This window comes from Lissotriton vulgaris, chromosome 5 (assembly GCF_964263255.1).
Source record: "Lissotriton vulgaris chromosome 5, aLisVul1.2, whole genome shotgun sequence".
Classification (NCBI taxonomy): domain Eukaryota; kingdom Metazoa; phylum Chordata; class Amphibia; order Caudata; family Salamandridae; genus Lissotriton; species Lissotriton vulgaris.
This window is the reverse complement of record NC_141693.1, coordinates 1,927,161,152-1,927,181,590: the sequence shown is the minus strand read 5'-3', so window position 1 is coordinate 1,927,181,590 and position 20,439 is coordinate 1,927,161,152. Positions and strand designations below refer to the sequence as shown.

The following is a 20,439-nucleotide window of genomic DNA, read 5'->3' as shown; positions in this document are numbered from 1 at the left end:
TGATGGAATCGTTCCTTTATGAACCCTGGTGCTCCTGTGCTCATGACGGAACCATGGGGATCCACGCAAGCCATACCTCCCTGGACTCCCTCCGGTCTCTAGGTTTCAGAAATGTGTGGGTTTGGTAGGTTTCCCTAGATTGCCGCTGAGCCTGGGACAAAAACTCATGTGACCCACCCCCTCCGGGCAAAAGCAGATCGTTTTGTGATAGGTAATTTTGATGTCTCCACAATACGTTTTGGGCCTTTGCCTGTCACAGGTATTTGTCCCACCTTCACGAGTGAGGTATCATTTTTATCGGAAGACTTTGGGGAAGGAGGGGTGGGTGGAGTTTTGTGGATCTACGCAGATTCCAGAACTTTCCATCACAGAAAAGTGAGAAAAATTAGTTTTTTCTTTTACAAAGTTTAAGGTTTGCAAGGGATTCTGGGTAAGAGAACCTGGTGAGAGCCACACAAGTCTCCCCATCCTGGATTCCTCTGCCTGTCTAGTTTTAAAAAATGTATAGGTTTACTAGGTTTCCCTAGGTGCCAGCAGAACTAGGTTTCAAAATCTACACCTAGGCACTGTGCAAAAAAAGGGTCAGTTTTCACTGCAAAAATGTGGAGTGTCCATGTTGCATTTTGGGCCGTTTCCTGTCGCGGGCACTAGGCCTACCCACACTAGTTAGGTACCATTTTTATTGGGAGACTTAGGGGAACAAAGAATTGAAGAGCAACTGTTATTACCTATTGACTTTTGATGCATTTCTGCCTTCCAAATGTAAGACAATGTGTAAAAAAAGAAATCACTTTGAAAAATGTTCGATAATTTACGAGGGGTTCCTAAGTGTGTGATGGTAATTCTCTCAAAAGAACTCTCGAAAGGATTATCTGTATAACCAACCCGTTGTCACAGGTGGGAAGGGAAAAAATTCCTTTTCTTTGAATAGCCCTTATTCACTCTAATAGTGACATGCTTCATCATGGGGATCACCCCAACTCCTAAAGGTCGGGTGGACTCAACCATATTTCAGGGAGCACTCTAAGATATTGTGTATGGGGGCATACCATTAAAGATAACATTCCTCACCCACTCCTAAAGAATTCTTTAATAGAGGAGTGGAAGGGAAGGTTAAAATATATACAAACGGGTGTTTGTGTTATGTTATGTTATGTTATGTTATGTTATGTTATGCAGGGGTTTTGTATAGCGTACGGCTACTCAGAAGAGTGTCCCGACGCTTTAGTGATTGTCTGGAAATTATCTAGTTAACGGGGGTGCCATAACATGAAGCTATGACAGCCTTCATGATGTCTCCATCTATTCTCGTATTGGAAGGAGTCACTGCAGCCACGACAGCAGTTTGCACTGTCACCTTTGTGGCTTTACCAGCCAATGAATTCCCTGCAACATGTATTCCTACATGTTGATGGCTCAGTTTGTGGATAACATGAGCCTGTGGAAAAGTTGTTTTAAGATGTGCTACTTGTTCCCAAAGCAATTAATGCTAAGATTGTAATATCACACTTTACCCTCATGGGACTTGTCCCAAAAACTCAGGTGGGCAATCCTTTTTAGACAAGAGAATGTCATAACCAAATGATAAACTATCCCAAAAAAAGAACGTTAATAGTAGAGGTATTTCACATTCCCTTTGGAGTTGTAATTCATACAACTGACGTGGAAAACTTAGTCTCTGGTCTGGAGCTTCCAGTTAGATGAAGTCACTGTTTGCTACTGCAGCAAGACTATCTTGAAGATTTTGACAAACAATGGTGACTTCTGCCCCACTGTCTGGCAGAGCCTGTTCCCCATTCAGAAGCATAGTCTTCAATATGTGTGGCTTGTTTAGCTCTTATTCCTGGTACTTTCTTCTTTAAATTTAGGCTTTTGCTGTGAACGTTTTTCTTCCTTTTTTATTATGAAGTGAGAAGAGCGTTGTGAGCCCTTAGTCGGTTTACATACTTTTTTGTTCTGTGCCCTGATTGTCCTCCACTTTTAGAGCGATTTTCGAAAGACTCCTGAATGGATTGAGAAGGACGTGTATCTGTGTACAGATCCATATCAAGATGATTAATTATTTCACGGTTACACAAATTATAGCTTTTTTTTTTAGGGGACTCCTGTAGGGGAGATCCACCCCGTGGTATGACTTTTTCTTCAACTTTCTTATTATCCCAGCGTTATTTAGAAGACTCAGGTGCCTACTTCGAGTTATCCTTTTCAGAACTACCTTTTAGTGTGGTTTACTTAGCCTGGCTCCTAAATTATCTCAACCTATTGACGTATTGGTGTCAGCAATAATTTTTGGCAGTTTTAGCACCTGAGCCACTAATGGAACGTGTGCGAGACGTTGGCGTATTGCCAATGGTACAGTTTCTCCTTTAATATTACTTAAACTGATTGAGGAGATGTGAAATAATTGCTGATAGGTTTCATCCCATATTCATTTTGGACCTATTTTAGAACCTCTGGCAAAACACCAAGAGATGGTGTACCATGTGTTATGGTATAGAATTCAGCAAATCTTTGCCCCAAGAGGCGCAGTCATCTACTGGAGGAACCATCCCTAACAGTAGGCATATTGTGAGAATTCTGTTTATCTTGCCCTTACGGGGAAGTACTGCTTCAAGCTGGTTTGTTTTTTGTGCAATCCAGACGGAATTCCCTTCAGTCTGGTGGGAACTTTTCCCATTAATAAATTTATAGTCACTGGACTAATTGCCGGCATTGCTAAAAAGCCGCTTGTGCTGCTTGAGCATTCCTCGCAGGGTTTATTTTAATTGTTTGCATATGTATTGTTTCAGGCATCAGTATAATCCAACTAGATTTATGTATAATGTACGTAGCTCTGGTGCAGCAAGGTTTGGCTGTCTGGGCAAGTTGTGTACCCGGCCAAGGCTGGCCAAGTTGCCGCTTCATTGCTGAGGGGTCCCACTCTACCTTCACCTCTTGCATGGTGGTAGGGCACCTTGGAACCAATTTTGGTGTTCCGGTAATATTAATGGTTTTTCAAGCCCTCCACACACTGTACAGTTGTTGGGAACTGCAGCTATGGTATAAGTGTGAAAATGTCTTTATTGTGCATTTGAAGTTGGAAATGTTACCCATGAACAGAATAACTAGATAATGTACTGTACTCTTTGTGTGCTTCTACCATGAAGGTAACCGCCTCACCCATAAGGGTGAGCCCATGTTGTTGTACCATTTGTGTAACTGCATGTCTGCAATTTACTGCTACTCAGTTAGCCATTTTAATTTATGGAATTCAGAGAAGGTAAATATAGTGGAGTAATCCTTTGAAAGTTTAAATCATGAACAACCCACAGACAAAAATAGAAGTTCCCTATTTAGCTGAGGAGGATGAATACCTAACATCACTGACGCCTCCAGATTATTGGTGAGTACGGTCTGTAGGCACACTTAAGAAAACGACTCGGGAGACCCATTAAATAAGTCCCCAAACTAGCACGGTGGTGGTGCCATGAAGCACAGTTCCTACTTTCTCGGTAAGACTGTGCATTTGGGCAACAGAAGCTTCAAAACTATGTGGGACTTAGTCCATTTATGCCATCAGAATATGTTGACCTAATTCCTGGCTAGCTCACAGTGTGCCACCTCGGTCCATAAACTGACAGGGCATTGGATGGTGTCTGCAACCTCAGAACATGACAACCCTAATTCCCCCAAAAATTCCCCACTACAAATACAGAGTTATTGCCCTTATTCCCTGTATGGAGTAATTGTGGAAACAGATTCTACCCTTTTGTTAGTAACTCGGGCATGCCCAGAAGAAGACAAATGTAGTACACAAATTGGCATTTCAAACATTTATTGAAGCAATCAAACTCTTGTGTAAAATATGTGTTCAGAAATGATTAATGGAATGGAGCAAAACAATGTTACCAGCATTACAAGAAGGGTGAACATAATGAATAATTCAACCATCGTGCCTTCGCATTAGATTATATGAATAAATATAACGGCCCCTGCTACCTAGCGCTGCCTATCATAATCATAGGGTGTGCGGGTCTGTCAGAATACCTTATAGTGGTCTAATTCCCCATTTACCTGCGGGCATGTGACATCTGACAGCCAGCCTTAGTGTAGAATAGGCCGCCGTCCTCTTCAGGATGGTGTTGGAATTCAGCTGGGATAGAATTCAGGTATGTGGCGACATTTGACAATCCATTGAGATGCTACTCTATCTAAAAAGTTACATAGTGTTGTTTATTTAATAAAGTGCACGCATTTGTTTCGTGCCTGAGTCCTGGTCCTGTTGATTTTATCTACCCAGAGCTGTCGCCAAACGGAAAACAAACAAACAAAATTTGTGTACAATGTCCTTGTACAGAATGTCCTCCGGCAGACCATGAGCGGTTGGGGCAGGTAATAGGCTGTCATACAAAGCTAAAACTGGTGGCATTTGTACCGCGGATTCTGCCGTAGAGGCACTCCATGACTTTCTAAGGGGTTGTCCATAGGAACATACACTTTGGCGTTACTTCACCTTAATATAGGTACCATAGGGTTATAGGGTGTCGTCGTCCCTGAACACCATTTTTATTACCATTTTTATTGCTCACCTTTACACCGTCCTGAAGAAGTGCACCAGAATCCATTAGGGACCAACACTGTGCGAAACATGTCGACCTCAAGTATCAGACTTTCACCACCACACACGCGCATGGATTTCTAAGCGAAGCAGCAGAGCAATACTCTCCCCTCCATTTGTATTTGTTTCGTGGAGGTGCTTCACTTCCAGCTGTAGATTTTATCCTTTACCTCTTGGACTCCTGAATAAAATTAGTTCATTAGGTACCAGTAGGGTAAACCCTCTTTATAGATATCTCACACGCACCTTCTTTTAGGCCCACACACCCACATGCACAACTGCGGCGTCTCCTAAAAGATCTCCGATAAAGAGCCCTCTCGTGGAGCCCGTGGAGGACTGCAGCGCCACCCCCAAGAGAAGAAACGCCCGATGATGAAGCATGACACTCGTAAGAGTGTGTGAGGGCACTAAGATCTAAAGGAGAAATTCCTCTGCTTCATCGTATCCCAAACTGTACACTTAGAGCCATTTCCATTTCTTATCACTCCCCTTCTTTTTCCTTCATTTAGAGTTGCCAATTAGGGCTCCGATTTGCAACCATAATCTGGCAGCATATATGATTACTTTGGGAACTGTTACCACTTGTGTCACAGAATGTCCTAATGCCAGATAATATGCCTACGAAGAAATGTAATTGTAAGCTAACCATTTCTAAGTACATTATCTCATGAGGCCGTGCAAGCAAATGTGTGTTACAAGTCTGTTAGACCTGGCACCATTGGCATGAGTCTCCCTTCCATTTTTCGCTGTTGCCTCATGTGTTTTTCTGGTAATAGATTCTTTGGGCACTGTGCCACTGCTGTCCATTGCCACGGAACAAGTGCTCCCTACTGTAAATTGATGTATTGATTAGTGGTTCCCTGATTGGATGCTTGGTTTACTGTCAGACCCTAGTACAGTGCACTGAGTGTGTCCAGGGCGTGTTATCCAAATGCTGCTAGTGGGCTTGCAGCACTGGTTGTGCCACCCACAGAAGCGACCTTGTAAAAGGTGTCTACGGTCTGCCATTGCAGAACCTGCGTGCAGTCTAGTACTGTCATGCTTACTGGGCAGGTGCACCCACTTGCCAGTCCCTAAACCTTCCCTTGACTTTATATTAGTCACCCCTATTGTAGGCCCACTGGCAGGGTGCATTGTAGGTATAAGGTAGGACAAGCCCTGATGTGTGTGGCATGTCCTAATAGTGAATTACAGCCATTTTCGTTTTTCACTATTGCAAGGCTACCTGTTCTCCATAGGCCAGAATGGGCTGTTAGAATTGTCACATGCTAGAATCCGAACAGACTCCGAGAACATGGTTGAAATCCATGGTTGAAATCCTGAACTCAGAATAATAAAATACATCTTTTAGTGAAGTTTATTTTAATATTCTGTGTTTGCATATACCACTTTTAGAAAGTAGGTATTTGCTTGCCTAACCATTTGAGCCCGCCTCTGCTAGGTTGTGTATTCCTTGTCTGGGTTTGTGTGTGACAGGACTGGGGAATTCCAGGAGACAGGCTGGGGCTGCCCGGTGGTGAATAGGGAGATCTGCATCTAGATGGGAGGGAGGAGTTACACCTGGGACTTGAATAGGGCTGGGCCTTCCCTCTACATTGCTGGCTCCACCCCCTGTGGTGTGTCTGATGTCTCTGCCCTGCACACTGAAAGAAGAGAAGGAAGACTGTCAACAAAGTGCTCCTCGACTGTACTTGCCTTCCACAACGCTGGCGCCACCTCCTGTGGGGCGTCTGATGTTCCTGCCCTGCATGGTGAAAGGAAAGGAGCAGTCTGGTAAACAGAGTGCTCAGAAACTGGTTTGGACTGGGCACAGGCCCCTCGCCTCTTAGAGAACAAAGGATTTTGGGGTATAAGTATTGGGACCCTGAGCCCATGAAATTAGATCACTCCTGGAACTGACAAGACAAAACCTCTGCTGAGGAGAAGGAACCTGAAGAAACTGGGGAGAGACTATTCCCAAGCTGAAGTGCTGCTTGGGGGATTGGCCTACAGTGGTTGCCTTGCTGCCAAAGGGAGGCGAAAGACTTTGTGGACTTTTCTTTTCCACTTGTGCAAAGATGTCCAAGGGCTTGGAAGAGAGCTTGCCCCCTCACCGAAGTCCCAGGGCCTGTGAACTTCACCAGCCTTTGTGAATTGCTGCTGGAAACAAGTGGCTACAGAGGCAGGGAGCTGTGACCAACTCTAACGACCGGGCCGGTGTCCTGTAGGCACCGCACCAAGCAACATCCGCCTCGAACAACGCAAGCTCTGCGCTCACCGACTGTCAACGGGCTGTAGCCTGCACCGCGACTGGAAGGGCAACGCGACGTGCAACGCTTCGCTACACCGAATCAAACTGGTCTGACCGACGTGGTCACTGCTGCTGACTTCGAGTCCGGTTTGTGACGCACCGCCCGACTCGCACCGCTGTCTGGACTGAGTGACACCAGCTCCCGAATTCCAGCTCATTCGTCGCACCGCAAGCTGCCAGCACCGCATCGAAGCACCATCTCGCCCTGCAACGCAAGCCTTGGATCCACCGACTCTCAACGGGCCACTGCCTGCACCGCATCGAGGGACAATGCGTCCTGCAACACCTCCTTTCTGCAACGCGACGATCACCGGAACCGGCCCACACGTCCTTGCCGGCCGCCCCAAGTAAAGGGGACTGTGACTGAGTCTGTCGACATTTGAGTGGGCCCGTACCGACACGGTCTGCTGGATTTGCTAGACTGTTATTTTCAACGACGCTGTAGCCCGTCCGGGTTACCGACCCGCACAGAATCTTGATTTAAGCTTTTTTAACCTGAACTCTTGAAATTTAATAGTACTGTGGATTCTTTTTGTTGTTTATTGGTCTTGTGATAACTCTATATAAAGTATACTTATTTTTTATATAAAACCTGTGTGGTGTCCATTTGTAGTGTTGTCACTGGGTTACTGTATGTGGTCACAAATGCTCAACTTACATCGCCTCTGTAATAAGCCTTGACTGCTCGCGCCACGCCGCCTAGAGCGTGACCAGGGGTTATTCTAAGAGGGTAATTCTCTTGCCCTGACTAGAGGAGAGGGTCCCTGCTTGTCACAAGCACCTACCTGTGCCAACCAGAGACCCCCAATTCTAACAAAGTCATTATCTTAAAAAAAATTCAACTTTAAACGTAAGCATGTAAAATGGAAGTGTTTGTCTCCAGGGCCTATATAACCTCACAACATAGCCATGTCTGCCTCTAGGGCTTGATAACTTCCTGCACTACCTCGGGATGTAGATGCCACTCATGATTGGTCTGATGATTTCTGCAAAGTTCATCTATTTGGCCATCCAGGCACCCAGCTAGGTAGTTGGCGACCACAAAGGAGATCTGTTGTTCCAACAACATTTAAAGGTGCAGAGTCCCCTGGCTCATTGCCCAGGATCCCCTGTTCGGCTTAAAGTGTTGTCTATGAGACACTTTACCAGCTAGCATTCGATGGATGCAAGGAAGGCTTTGAGGTCTAAATGGACTTGAAGTTCCAGCATGTTGGTGTGGAGAGGACTCTGATCTCCACCTCGCCTAAATGATCCTCCAACCCAGTAGTGACCTGTCCATCACAACTGTGAGACCTGGGTTTGGGAGGGGAGAGAGAGCAGCCTGCCACTTTCCAGACGGCATCTGACAGCCCCCACTACAAATACAGAGTTATTGGTTTTATTTCCTGTATGGAGTAGAAGAGGCAGCCCTGATGCTGACCCATTGGGCTTTGCGATTCCATTGCAGTGCTCACATATGTACCCTGGCATTGTGGATGAAGAGAATGCATATGACCAAGAACTTTAATAGCTCCATAGAGATTTAGGACTGATCCTGAACCATCTGGATGATACAGTGAAAGTCTTGCAGTGGCTGCGTTAGAGGAAAGGCATTGAATGTCACTGTGTCCAGAATTAAATGTAAGTCTGTAATCTGAAGATTTAGTACTTCACTTGCTAAGCCAGTCAGGAGGCTGCAAGGACTTTGCAGAATCTGGGTCATCGATTAGAAAGAACATTAACAATGGTAAGTAGCTTTTTCCCATAAGTATAGTAAGACTAGACTTACGTGAAACATTTCCAAACCTCAGGATCAGTAAGTGGGTAGAGGACACACACATCACACAATGAACAACGGGAAAGCAGCATTTCATCTCCATGTCCAAGCAAGAATGCTTAAAAATGCTCTTCAACTATCTCGAATAAAGCATGAATTCAATAAGCCATCAAGCATGTGTTGAAAAGCTCCAGGGCCAAACTACCTGACACAAGGATTTTATCTCAGACACTGAATCTCTTCCACTCCTTATTAGGCAGAGATTTGCTATGACAATGAATGCCCGAACATCCAGGAAGGATAAGTGGTTGTGGCTTATCTACCCACCATAGGCAAAGTGGGACTTCTCCAAAGCGGCATCTATGATATCAAGGAATTCCTCATTAGATGGCTGCAAAGGCTTTGGTTCTTGCGATCTGGTCACCAGAATTACTGGGACAAGTCTAGATTTGCCCTACATGGTGTGTAGAGACAACAAAAACAAAACAACTTGTCTATTGTGCAGATAGTCATTTTATATGAGACATGCTCGGCTAATATCAGAACTTCTAGTCTGAGACCACTTCTGTTTTGATGCCCCATCTCCAAATGCTCTGCCAGTGTCAGTCTGCCTCACTATCATCATGTTCATCCCTTGAGGGATACCTCGTGCATGGCTTGAAAAATCCACTCGCCTGCTCGCTTGAGCCAGATTTAATAAGGATGAGTTATTCTTAGGTCCTTGTTGCCCTTTCAGGTGAGTAGGAAGACAAACTGACTTTTGACCTCTGTCTCTAAAAGCAGAGCAAATGTGACAAGATAGCAAGATTTAAAGACCTCTTTATTGCTCACAAAGTGAATGAGCAATAAAAATGCCTTCAAATCTTGTTAACTTGTCACATTTGCTTGGCTTTCAGAGACAGAGGTCAAGTGCATTACAATTAGGTTGAGTAGATTTTTTTAAGTTACTAGACCTGCAGGTCTGGTAACAATTATTTTATTTTTCAAACCCTGTAGTGGAGATCCTGAGTGCATCTGAGTCTGTACAGTAATGGTCAAAGCCTCAGATCTCATCAAGATGGTGGAGATTGTTTTGCTGCAGACACCGAACTAAACATCGCTAGTGCGGAGACTGGAGCAGTAGGCTTCTTGCATGGGCAGAAATGGACACCAAAAAAACAGAGCTATCACGCTGTGACTGGAAGCCACTGAACGGGCACCAATGCCATCAGCATTTAAATACTTCTCTACATCGAAGATACAGTTTGAAAACTAGCAGCTCTAGAAGTCTCAGCAGAGGTGTGGGAACTCTGATAGAATATTCTCAACTTACCATCTCGCTAAAAGTGGCCAACATGCCTTCCTGATAGCCTTAATCAATTCGAGAAGGACCCCAGAGTGGAACACCTTCTTTACAGCGGGTGCCAGTTTCGAAGAGGAAGCATTATCCAGCTCCTCCTTGGCTTTCAAACGCCTTCTGTAGCATGAAAATTAGGAAGAGCGCTGTTTTGAACTATGCATTACAGGGGTACTCATTGTGTCGTCTTTGGAAGAATGAAAGGTTGAGAGACCCACCGTGGATATTGAAACCTGTAACCGTGGGGTCAAACACAGATCCCTGCATTAGTCCACTCAACCACTAGTGAAGAGTTATTTTACAGACAGTGCATCAAAATCTGCTTAAAGTTTGCTCTGTTTGGTTCACCTGGTGGCTGATCGTGCAAGGAAACGAGTAACAAAGATGGCAGATGTACTTTTACCATATTTAATGTATAAGTAGCTGTGACCCATGGTATTGTTTTACATAAGCACAGATTTGCTTATGTACTTCTTTAGATTACGAGCAGGCACAAAAATATACCAAAGAAATAGTGGGATAATTATTGTGTGGTAAATATGCATCTTAGAGGGAAAAACTGAAGGTATATAAAATGAGTATCACACAACACCTATTATGTAAGCATTAGAAAGAAATTCAATTTGCAGGCATTACATAAGTGTTCATGTCTCAAATGTTTTTTTTCCAGGAGAGCCTCAAAGTTTGAGTGTGGACGGAAAGGCTACCAAAGTACCTCTCAAAGGACTCACCCCTGGTGCTCGCTACGAGGTGAACGTGATGTCAATACGAGGATTTGAGGAAAGCGAACCGCTGACAGGCTACATTACCACAGGTAGGGCATGTCCCAATGTTCTGCAGACGGATACGGCCATAAGGTCTGTGTAAATATTCATACACAGCGCAGAGTATAAATGTAGTTGATAAGTGGAGGGGTGCTTCAGTGCTGGACAGCGAATACACCATTTTGCTCTAATGCAATGTAGTAGTAATGAAGTGACAAGAGTGGAATTACAATGTCATTTTACAGAGATTGTGTTTGAGGAATTGTGAAAAATTGCAGGCACAGAGCAGTTTCTTTAGATTCTGCATGTGGTAAAATTAGGAGAATATTTATGAGTCCCTTGCGCCGTAGTGTCACTTTTTGTGAGCTCTGGTGGCGCAAATCACAAAATTATATTCCTGAGGTCATGCAAAGCCGCTTTGTGTGGCTTTGATTGGCCTCATAGATATGGAGTAAGGCAAGGCAGTGCATATCGCAGCATTGCCTTACTCTGCGTTAGGGATGCGTTCCATGGGCGTTGCGGTGGGTGTTCCCAAGCAACACCCATGGTTTACGACACTTCCACAGATTTGCAAAACCATATAAACCTGGGGATGCTCCAAAATGTTACACCTTCCCAGGGGAGGCGCAGGAAGGAGAAAGAAAATGCTACTTACCAGTATGCATCTGTTCTTGGCATCTAGCTTCGTCGACGAAGGTTTTTTCGCCGTCGACGAAGAGGGTAGCATCGACGCAGACGTCACCGTCAACGAGGATGTCGTCGTCGGAATTTTACTCGTCGACGAAGGTGGGACCGTCGACGAGGATGCAACCGTCGACGGCGTCGTCACCGTCGACGAAGAGGTTCCCGTCGACGGGACGATGGTGTTGCTTTCGGTGACGAAGATGGACGCGTCGACGGAAGCTTTTTCGTCGACGATGAGGTCTTGGCAGTCGTCGACGAAATCTTAATGATAGAAGTAATGGGTCTCACCTCATGGGTCGTCGTCGACGAGGTGGACGTCGTCGACGTAGTCCTTGAAGACATTGAACATGTCGAAGTCGACGTAGAAACAGCATCAACTGATTTAGTTGTCGTCAATGTCGTCGATGGACGCGCCGACGAGCCTGTCGACTAGCCAGTGCCCATTTTAGAAGATGATGGCACGGCTTTGGACTGTGACACCAGAGAACAAGGTCCCTTAGGCGTTGGAGGCAAGTCCTATGGGGAGACATTCTTAGAGCCTTCAGCAAGTCTTCTTTTCTTGAGGAATGGAGAGGGCATCTCCGTCTCTGACCCACGCTTCTGAGAGGCCTTGGAATGAAATGAAGAGACATTCTCAACCTCCAAGACCACTGACTCAGATGTCTTCAACCTCTGTAGCCACAGAAGGAAACGAGCCTCTCTGTCTCTGTCATGTTTCACATGCTTGTTTAGCGGCGGCCGTCTCAGAGGTAACCCGGCCAGCCTCAAACTGTTCTTTTCTAGGCATCTGAGCCGGTTGGGAGGCCGAAACTACCACTCCCGGTATGCCTGGCACGGGAGAGACGGAGCGTCAGGCGTCATGTACGTGGTGACGTCCTTCAGGAAGTAAAGGGAGCCAGGGATTCCAGAACGCTGCCGATAATTCTTCGTGTGATTTGGCGTACGTCAAGGAGTCCGGTAAGGCTGTTCCGTGTTCTTCCTGCCTTGGTTCCTGTCTTTGTATTTCGGGATTGACGAAGAAGCAGGATTCTTTGTCTTCCCGCTTGTGGTGTTTACTGTGCTATCTCGGAGTCGGAGCGTTACTCACTTTTGGTTTCAAGGAGATTCAGACTGTGTTATAAAACCTGCCAAGGGGATTATTACTCCCCTAGTTCTTACATTATTTTGGGCATTCCCCATGTTTGGGGTTTCTTATCAAAGTACTGTGGGCTCTGAGTCAACGGCTGATGTACGATACATCCATCTCAAAGAATTGACATTTGGAGTGCATAGGAATGGCTCTGATGTAAGAGTTTTGGGTTGTATTTCTACAATTACTTCACGGGTGTAAAGTATAAGGAGATCTCTGTGCATTGAGTTCTTGCCGTGAACATTTGTTGCTGTACTCTGCTCTTGGTTATGAGGCAAAGACATTTACATGCTGCACCCTGTGTCTTTATTCCGGAGATATCATAAACCAATGATCTCAGATTATCATCAGCAGTTTCAAGGTTAAGAATTATTAACTGTCGAAGCTGCACATCCTATATCAAATTGTATTCCTGTTTATGTTTTATAGGAGAGAAAGAATGGGAGGAACTGTCAGTGGGTTTGGTTAAGCAATATAACGAGGTTCCCAGGTGTGTTTACTAGGTTGTTAAGAATCATATCCTGAAGAGTCCTGGACCCGGAGCCTGACACTCTTAAAGTTTTAGCAGAAAAAGTACACCAGTACTTACAGTTCTTGACTTCATGGTCCGGGTAGAGACAGTAAATGCATTTACTGTGTGAATCTTCATGAAACAGTCTCAGTTTGCCACAGCATGAACATTGTCTAAATAAAGATTTCTTTGAGGAAGACATTTGTCAAGTAGAAATGAGCTATGAACGTAGAAAACAGAGCAGAGCTCAGGGAGACTCCCTTCACAAGACGTGCGGTAGAAAATCTGAGGACTTGAGTTTCTGAGGAGAAGGTTCTAGAGGGTGCTGCAACCTGATTGGATGGAATGTGGACCATTAAAATGACACGGATATGTTACTAAAGTGAATTCTCCCTTAGGCTGCTATGGGCCTATTCTGTTCTATGGTACTTTCTTAACTTTATGATATCTTTATATCTAATTGCTCTATATCTATATATGCATATATTACTGCTATTTTATGTACCATGAGACTCCCACTTCGACGACGGGAATATAGCATGTGAATCAATGAAAGACACCAATACTGGAGAACCACAGTTTACAGGTAAGTAACTTATGTTTTTACACACTATGCATTGATTGTATAGGAGTACACACACCTAGCGGCGACAACCAGTATCTGTTGCAGTTGTTTGAAACAGTGTTATTAGTACAGCCTGGCCCACAGTGGTTTGTTGTTTATTTTGCACATCTACACAGTAATGCTTTGTGAATGTGTGCGGAGTAAGCCATGTAGCTGCTTTGCATATATCATCTAGGGGAATGTTCCCTAAGAATGCCATTGAAGCACCTATTTTCCTTGTAGAATGGGCTTTTGGAGGAATTGTTAATGTACGTTTGGCTTTGTGGTTAAATATCTGTATGCATTTAACAATCCACCTAGCGATCCCTGATTTGGGGTTGCCTTTATGTGGGGGTGAAAAAGACACAAAAAGTTGTTTTGTTTTACAAAAAGTTTGTGTCCTTTCGATATAGTACAGTAATGCTCTTTTGACATCTAAGGTGTGTAGAGCTCTTTCTGCGACTGTTTGAGGCTGCGAGAAAAATAAGGGCAAAAAATAAAGGCAGCTCAACTGATTGATTTATATGGAATGGTGAAATGACTTTAGGAAGGAATTTAGGATTAGTACGAAGAACCACTTTGTTATGATGCATTTGCAGAAAGGGTTCTTGAATGGTAAATGCGTGTAGTTCACTAACCCTTCTGATAGAAGTAATTGCTACTAGGAAAGCTACTTTCCAGGTTAGGAATTGCAATTCACATTTATGTAATGGTTCAATGGGAGGTCCCATTAATCTTGTGAGAACAATGTTTAAGTTCCACACTGGTGCAGGTGTCGTTCTGCGGGAATTATTCTTTTGAGTCCTTCCATGAAAGCTTTTATAGCTGGTACTCTAAAAAGAGGTAGATGTTGTCTATTTTGTAAGTTTGCTGCACTGGCAGCGAGGAGTGGTCTGATAGATGTAAAGGCTAAATTACACTTTTGAAGGTGTAATAGATATCCTATGATGTGTTGAATAGACACGTCTAAAGTATTTATTTGGTTGTTTTGGCAGTATATGACAAACCGTTTCCACTTAGCAGCATAACATGCTCTAATAGTGGGACGTCTAGCTTCTTTGATAACGTTCATACGTTCTGGAGGAAGGTTGAGGTAACCAAACTCTATGACCTCAGGAGCCAGATCGCTAGGTAGAGCTGAGCTGGGTCCGGGGGTCTGATTTCTTCATGGTTCTGTGTTAATAGGTGTGGAGATAGGTTTAGTTTTTGGAGTGGTACTACAGAGATCTGCAACAGCGTGGTGTACCATGGTTGTCTGGCCCAAGTTAGAGGGACTAGAATGAGCGTCAGGGAATGTTGTTGTAGTTTGCGTACCACTAACAGAAGTAGTGGGAGAGGAGGAAAAGGGTACGCAAATAGTTTTGACTAGTTCATTCATATCACATTGCCTTTGGACAATGGGTGTGGGTATCTGGCGGCAAAGTTTGGGCATTTTGCGTTTTCATGGGTGGCAAAGAGGTCTATCTGAGGTTGTCCCCACATTTGAAAGAACGGATGAAGAACTTGCAGATGAAGTTCCCACTCGTGGATCTGCTGTGTTTGTCGACTTAGCAGATCTGCCATAGTGTTTTGTACTCCTGGGACGTGTTGGGCTAAGAGGAAGATCTTTAGTGGTATAGCCCATCTCCATATCTGCTGTGCTAACTGAGAGAGCTGCAGAGTGTGTTCCCCCTTGTTTGTTTATGCAGTACAAAGCTGTCATATTGTCTGTGCGGACTAAGACAGCTTTGCCTGACACTTGAATTTGAAATGCTTTTAGGGCTAGAAACACAGCTAGCAACTCCAAATGGTTGATGTGGAGTAACTTTTGTTGCGGTGTCCACCTGCCTTGCATGGTGTGATGCAGTAGGTGAGCTCCGCAGCCGGAGAGCGATGCATCCGCTGTCATGACTATTTGAGGAACTGGCTCTAGAAACGGTCGCCCTTTGGAAAGGTTTTTTAGTGTTCCACCATTGCAGAGAACGATGAGTCCGACCGTCTACCAACACTAGGGGCCAGATGTAGGTAGCCCTTTACCTGTCGGAATACCGATTTTCAGCCGTTTCCGACCGGTAAAGGGCGATGGAGATGTAGGGGCAAAAAAAAGTACATTTTCTGTAATTTTACCGAATCGGTAAAATTACCGGTTCTGTACATTTTACCGATTCGGTAAATTTACCATTCGGTAAAAATACCGAAAATGTATTTTGTGATGTAGATAGCACTTCTAACAGTGCTACAGGGCCTTTAGAATTCGGTATTTACCATGCAATACAATTGCATGGTAAATTACGAATTCTTGTGTACATGCACATCTGTGCATGTACACCTGTGCCATGTGGCACACAGACATGGCCTAAGGGCATGTATGTGTGACTCATGGCACAAAAGCCAGTTACAGGGGTGCAACAGGGTGTCAAAGTGACACCCTGTCCCTCTTAGCAATTCGGTATTTTTACCGATTCGGTAAATACCGAATCGGTATTTGCTATTGAATCCTATGGGCTTCAAGGCCCATAGGATTCAATAGCAAATACCGATTCGGTATTTACCGAATCGGTAAATACCGAATCTTACCGATTCGGTAAAAAATACAGAATTTTTACTTACATCTCATATACAGATTCATAAATACCGAATCGGTAACATTCGGTATTTATGAATCGGTAAATGAGATTTACCTACATCTGGCCCTAGGTCTGTTAGTTGACCTTGAGCCTGGTTCCATTGGCGTGCTAGGCACTCTTGAAGTGGACGCATTTGCAGTCTTGCATGAGGTACTTCAAATATGCAAGATGCCATCATTCCTATGAGCTGCATGAACACTCGAGCTGGTAGCGAGTGTTGCGGTTTGAATTTCGTTAGGAGAGTTTGTACACTTGCTATCCTGGCTGGAGAGGGATAAGCTAGTGTTAGTTGGGTGTTTAGCGCCGAGATACTGTTGTATGTGCGAGGATTGCAGATGCGATTTGGTGTGATTTACTGTGAATCCCAAGTCGTGAAGCAGTTGAATAGTAGCGTGAGTGTGTTGTACACACTGGCTGTATGAGCTGGCTTTTATGAGACAGTCGTCTAGATATGGGACGACATGAATATGTTGTCTTCTTAAGTGTGCTGCTACTACTGCTAGGCATTTTGTAAACACCCATGGCGCTGTTGTGACTCCAAATGGGAGCACTTTGAACTGGTAGTGCTGCCCGTCTAGCACAAATCTGAGATATTTTCTGTGCGCTGTGTGGATGGGAATATGGAAGTAGGCGTCCTTGAGATCTAGAGTAACAAGGAAGTCGTTTAGTACCAGAAGTGGAGTGTGGCCACATGAAAATGATCCGACTGTATGTAAATGTTTAGAGGTCTGAAGTCTTAGAGATCCATCCTTCTTTGGTATTATTTTTTTTTTTTTTTTTTCTTTTGAAATGAAAAATTCCACTTGTATAGCGCATAACCACCCGGAGGCCTCGCAGCGATTAGGAAGTATAGGGAGTATACTCCTTTGTTTTTCTGATGCTCTGGAACTATTTCTATTGCATTTTACTGCAGGAGGGATATTACCTCCTGTCTGAGCAGTGTTAGATGTTCTTGTGACATTGGACGCTGCTTGGGTGGTATGTTTGGGGGGGTGGATGTTAGTTCTAGACAGTAACCTGATTGAATTATTTTGAGCACCCACCTGACTTGATGTGATGTTTTCCCAGGCTGGCAGGTATTGTTGAAGTCTTCCCCCGGCTGAAGTGGACCGGGATGGGGGAAGGGGCAGGGAGTCATTGGGTAGAGGCAGAGCGGGAGTTGTTATTTTTACCTCTGCCTTTGTTATTGTTACCCTGTAACCACCCCTTTGGTAGCCCTTGCTTTAAGTGGACGGTGTAGGGGCTTTGTAGGAGGTAGAAGGTGTGTTTGAAGAGTATCCCCTGGTGGCACCTCAATAGGATGAGCGTTGAAATGAATGTCTGCGACTGCAGAGCTCCCATAGATTTGGCGGTATCTGTATCCTTTTTCATTTTTTCAAGTGATACATCTACGTTAGGTCCAAATAGGTGTTGCTCATCAAAGGGTTGATTAAGAATGGCACTTTGTACTTCAGGTTTGAACCCTGATATGCGTAGTCAGGCATGTCTACGTAATAAAACGCTGGTGTTGACTGCCCTAGAGGCAGTATCTGCTGCATCAAGTGCACATCAAATAGAGGTGTTTGTAATATTTTCCCCCTCTTGGATAAGTTCATTTGCTCTATCCTTGTACTTATCAGGGAGATGCCTCATTAATGATTCTAATTCGTCATAATGTGCCCTGTCGTATCTGGCTAATAATACCTGTGTATTGGGGATACGCCACATGTTTGCAGCTTGAGACGCCGTTTTTTTCCCTGATGCATCAAGTAGCTTAGACTCTTTATCTGGTGGTGGAGCTTCACCTGATGTTTGTGAGTTTGCTCTCTTGCGTGCATTGGAAACTACAAGTGAGTCTAGTGGTACTGGGTCTTTAATGTATGCTGGGTCTGAGGGGGCAGCTTTATATTTTTTCTCTATACGAGGATTTATGACCCGAGTTCTGACTGGGTCCTTGAAGATTTCGGGAGCATGCTTAATCACTACTTTAAGCATTGGTAAAATGGATGAGGACCTTTGTGCATTATCAAAGGTATCCATTAGGAAGTCTTCATCTACTGGGTCTTTATGCATGTCTACCCAATGATCTTGCGCAGCTCTGTGAATTAATTGATTGAAACCCATAGTGTCTTCTGGTGGGGAAGGCCTTGAGGGGTATATGTCATCCTGAGGGATATTTAGGACATCTGGGGTGTTATAATCATCCCACGGGTCAGTTGATCCTGTAGGAGTAGCTGGATCAGGTATTTTACCCCCCCCATATCATCAGAGCTATCATCCCTGTTGTCATCGTCTGGTATGATAGAGGATGCTGGGGAATGTTGTGGTATGGGAGGATGTGGTGATGGTACAGGTGAAAGCGAAGGGGAAGGCAGTCTTAAGGGAGAGGTAGCCATGTCCTTTTTCTTTGAATGCGGAGCTGGAGCTGGTGTGTCCAGTGGTCGCTTTTTTTAAGCCAAAATTAGCTGTCCAGTGATTGGATCTTTAGCTGGAGTCTTCTGAGCAGGGTCTGGATAAAGTAAGTCCTCTGCAGGAGGCTGATCTTTTGGTGCAGAGGAAGGTTTTGGCACCGAAGCGGTTTTGGTTTTTTGGCAATGCCTTTAACCGGAGAAGCAGGAGTCATTTCCGGCTCCGGAGCTATTTTCGATTCCGAGGTTTTTTTCGGCTCCGGTATATTTTTGGATCTGATGTTTTTTTCGGTTCGGTGTTTTTTCCGAATACGAAGTGGTTTTGCTTAGTTCCGACCTGGGTTTCGGTGTCGAAGGAGTAGTGGTATGTTTCGGCGCCGATGGTTTGATGTCAGCGTAGCCAGTGAAGTTGTCTTTTTCGGTGCCGGTAAATGTGCGCCGGCACCGTGCGAAGGCCGACTCGAGCCAGAGTTACCTGAAGGCTTAATTAGCTTCTTAGCCAGGCCCGAAGGTGGGGCAGTAGAAGTAGTGTGTGTCGGTGTGCACCCGAGCCCGAGGGAGAGGGTGTGACCGGGACCTTCTTTGGGTGTGTCGAGGAAGAGTCGGGTCGACGGTCTTACTTATGACCCGCTGTGCTGGAGTGATGTCCTCGACTTCGGAGTCTTCTGCCTCGGAATTGCTGTCGACATTGTGTTGTTCTGGAACGTTGACGCCTTCTTCAAAGATGTCGTCTGGAATCGAAGCTGAAGATTGAGCCATTGTTCTCCTCACTCTTCGGTCCTGGATAGTCTTTTTGGAGCGGAAAGAGGCACAAGCGGAACAGTCTTTGGCCCTGTGCTCCGGGGAGAGGCAAAGGTAACAGACTTCATGAAGGTCGGTGCAGGGAAACTTCGACCCACATTGATGACACTTTTTAAATGGCGTCCTTTTCATGAGCTTGAGTCGAGGCCTAGTTCGGCCCGAAGGCCGTCGACGACGACCCGAATGGAAGTCTTCGGTGTTGAAGAGTAGCGACGACTGGAAAAGCGTTCGAAACTTAATTTCTGTAAATCGGTTCCAACACAGAGCGCTGGAAACACATCCGAGCCTGGTGGCAGAAAAAAACAATCTAGGGATGGAGCCGATGCCCATGCGCTGCATCATCCAAAGGAGGAGTCACCTATCCAGTGACTTCCAAAGACTTTACTACAACAAAACAAACTGCAAACATCCAGGCCCAACACTAGGGGGCCATCTATGCATAGTGTGTAATCTGCAGCTCATATGCCTCGAACATAACTTTATTTCTCCTCATTGTTTTCTCTTTCCATGGGTGATTCCTCTTTCCATGTGTGCTGCATTGTGCAACACACATACAAAGAGGAAAAAGCAGGGAAAGTGCCCCTTGCAGCATAAAAACAATCCTGCAGGTAACGTAGGCACCCTTGCCCCATGGTGCAAGCGTTTCTGCATTGGTGCTAGCAAAAGGGCACCAGCATTGGGGGAAAGGAAAGGATTAGATAAATACGGAGGCGGCCGGGGGCGGACGGGGGGACAATTGTCAGCTACAGTCACTTAGGTATTCTGCATTGCAGTTGTTGAGTTTGAGAGGGGGTAGAAATTGCGCCTGTTCGGTGCAGGACCGTGGTTTTAGAGGGCATTTTCCCTGCAAGGGTGTGGATGGTCTCTGCATGAGGCCGGGGTGGGCGGGCCACGGAAAACGTAGGAGACTCGAGTATACCCAGGTTGGGTCAGGGTTCGCCTGTGTGTAACTTTTCCTGTGCTCTTCTGAATAC

The 20,439-nt window shown here is 45.0% G+C and overlaps 1 protein-coding gene across 15 annotated transcripts in view; it reads left to right on the top strand.

Moving 5' to 3' along the window:
- The window catches only part of TNXB (tenascin XB), a 743,838-nt gene that overhangs the window by 616,541 nt on the left and 106,858 nt on the right, over positions 1-20,439 (top strand). For all 15 annotated transcript variants that reach the window (XM_086924531.1, XM_086924530.1, XM_086924535.1 and 12 more), the window contains one exon: positions 10,650-10,793. In XM_086924531.1, the coding sequence (XP_086780657.1) occupies positions 10,650-10,793 (144 nt within the window). The remainder of the gene's footprint in view (positions 1-10,649; positions 10,794-20,439) is intronic.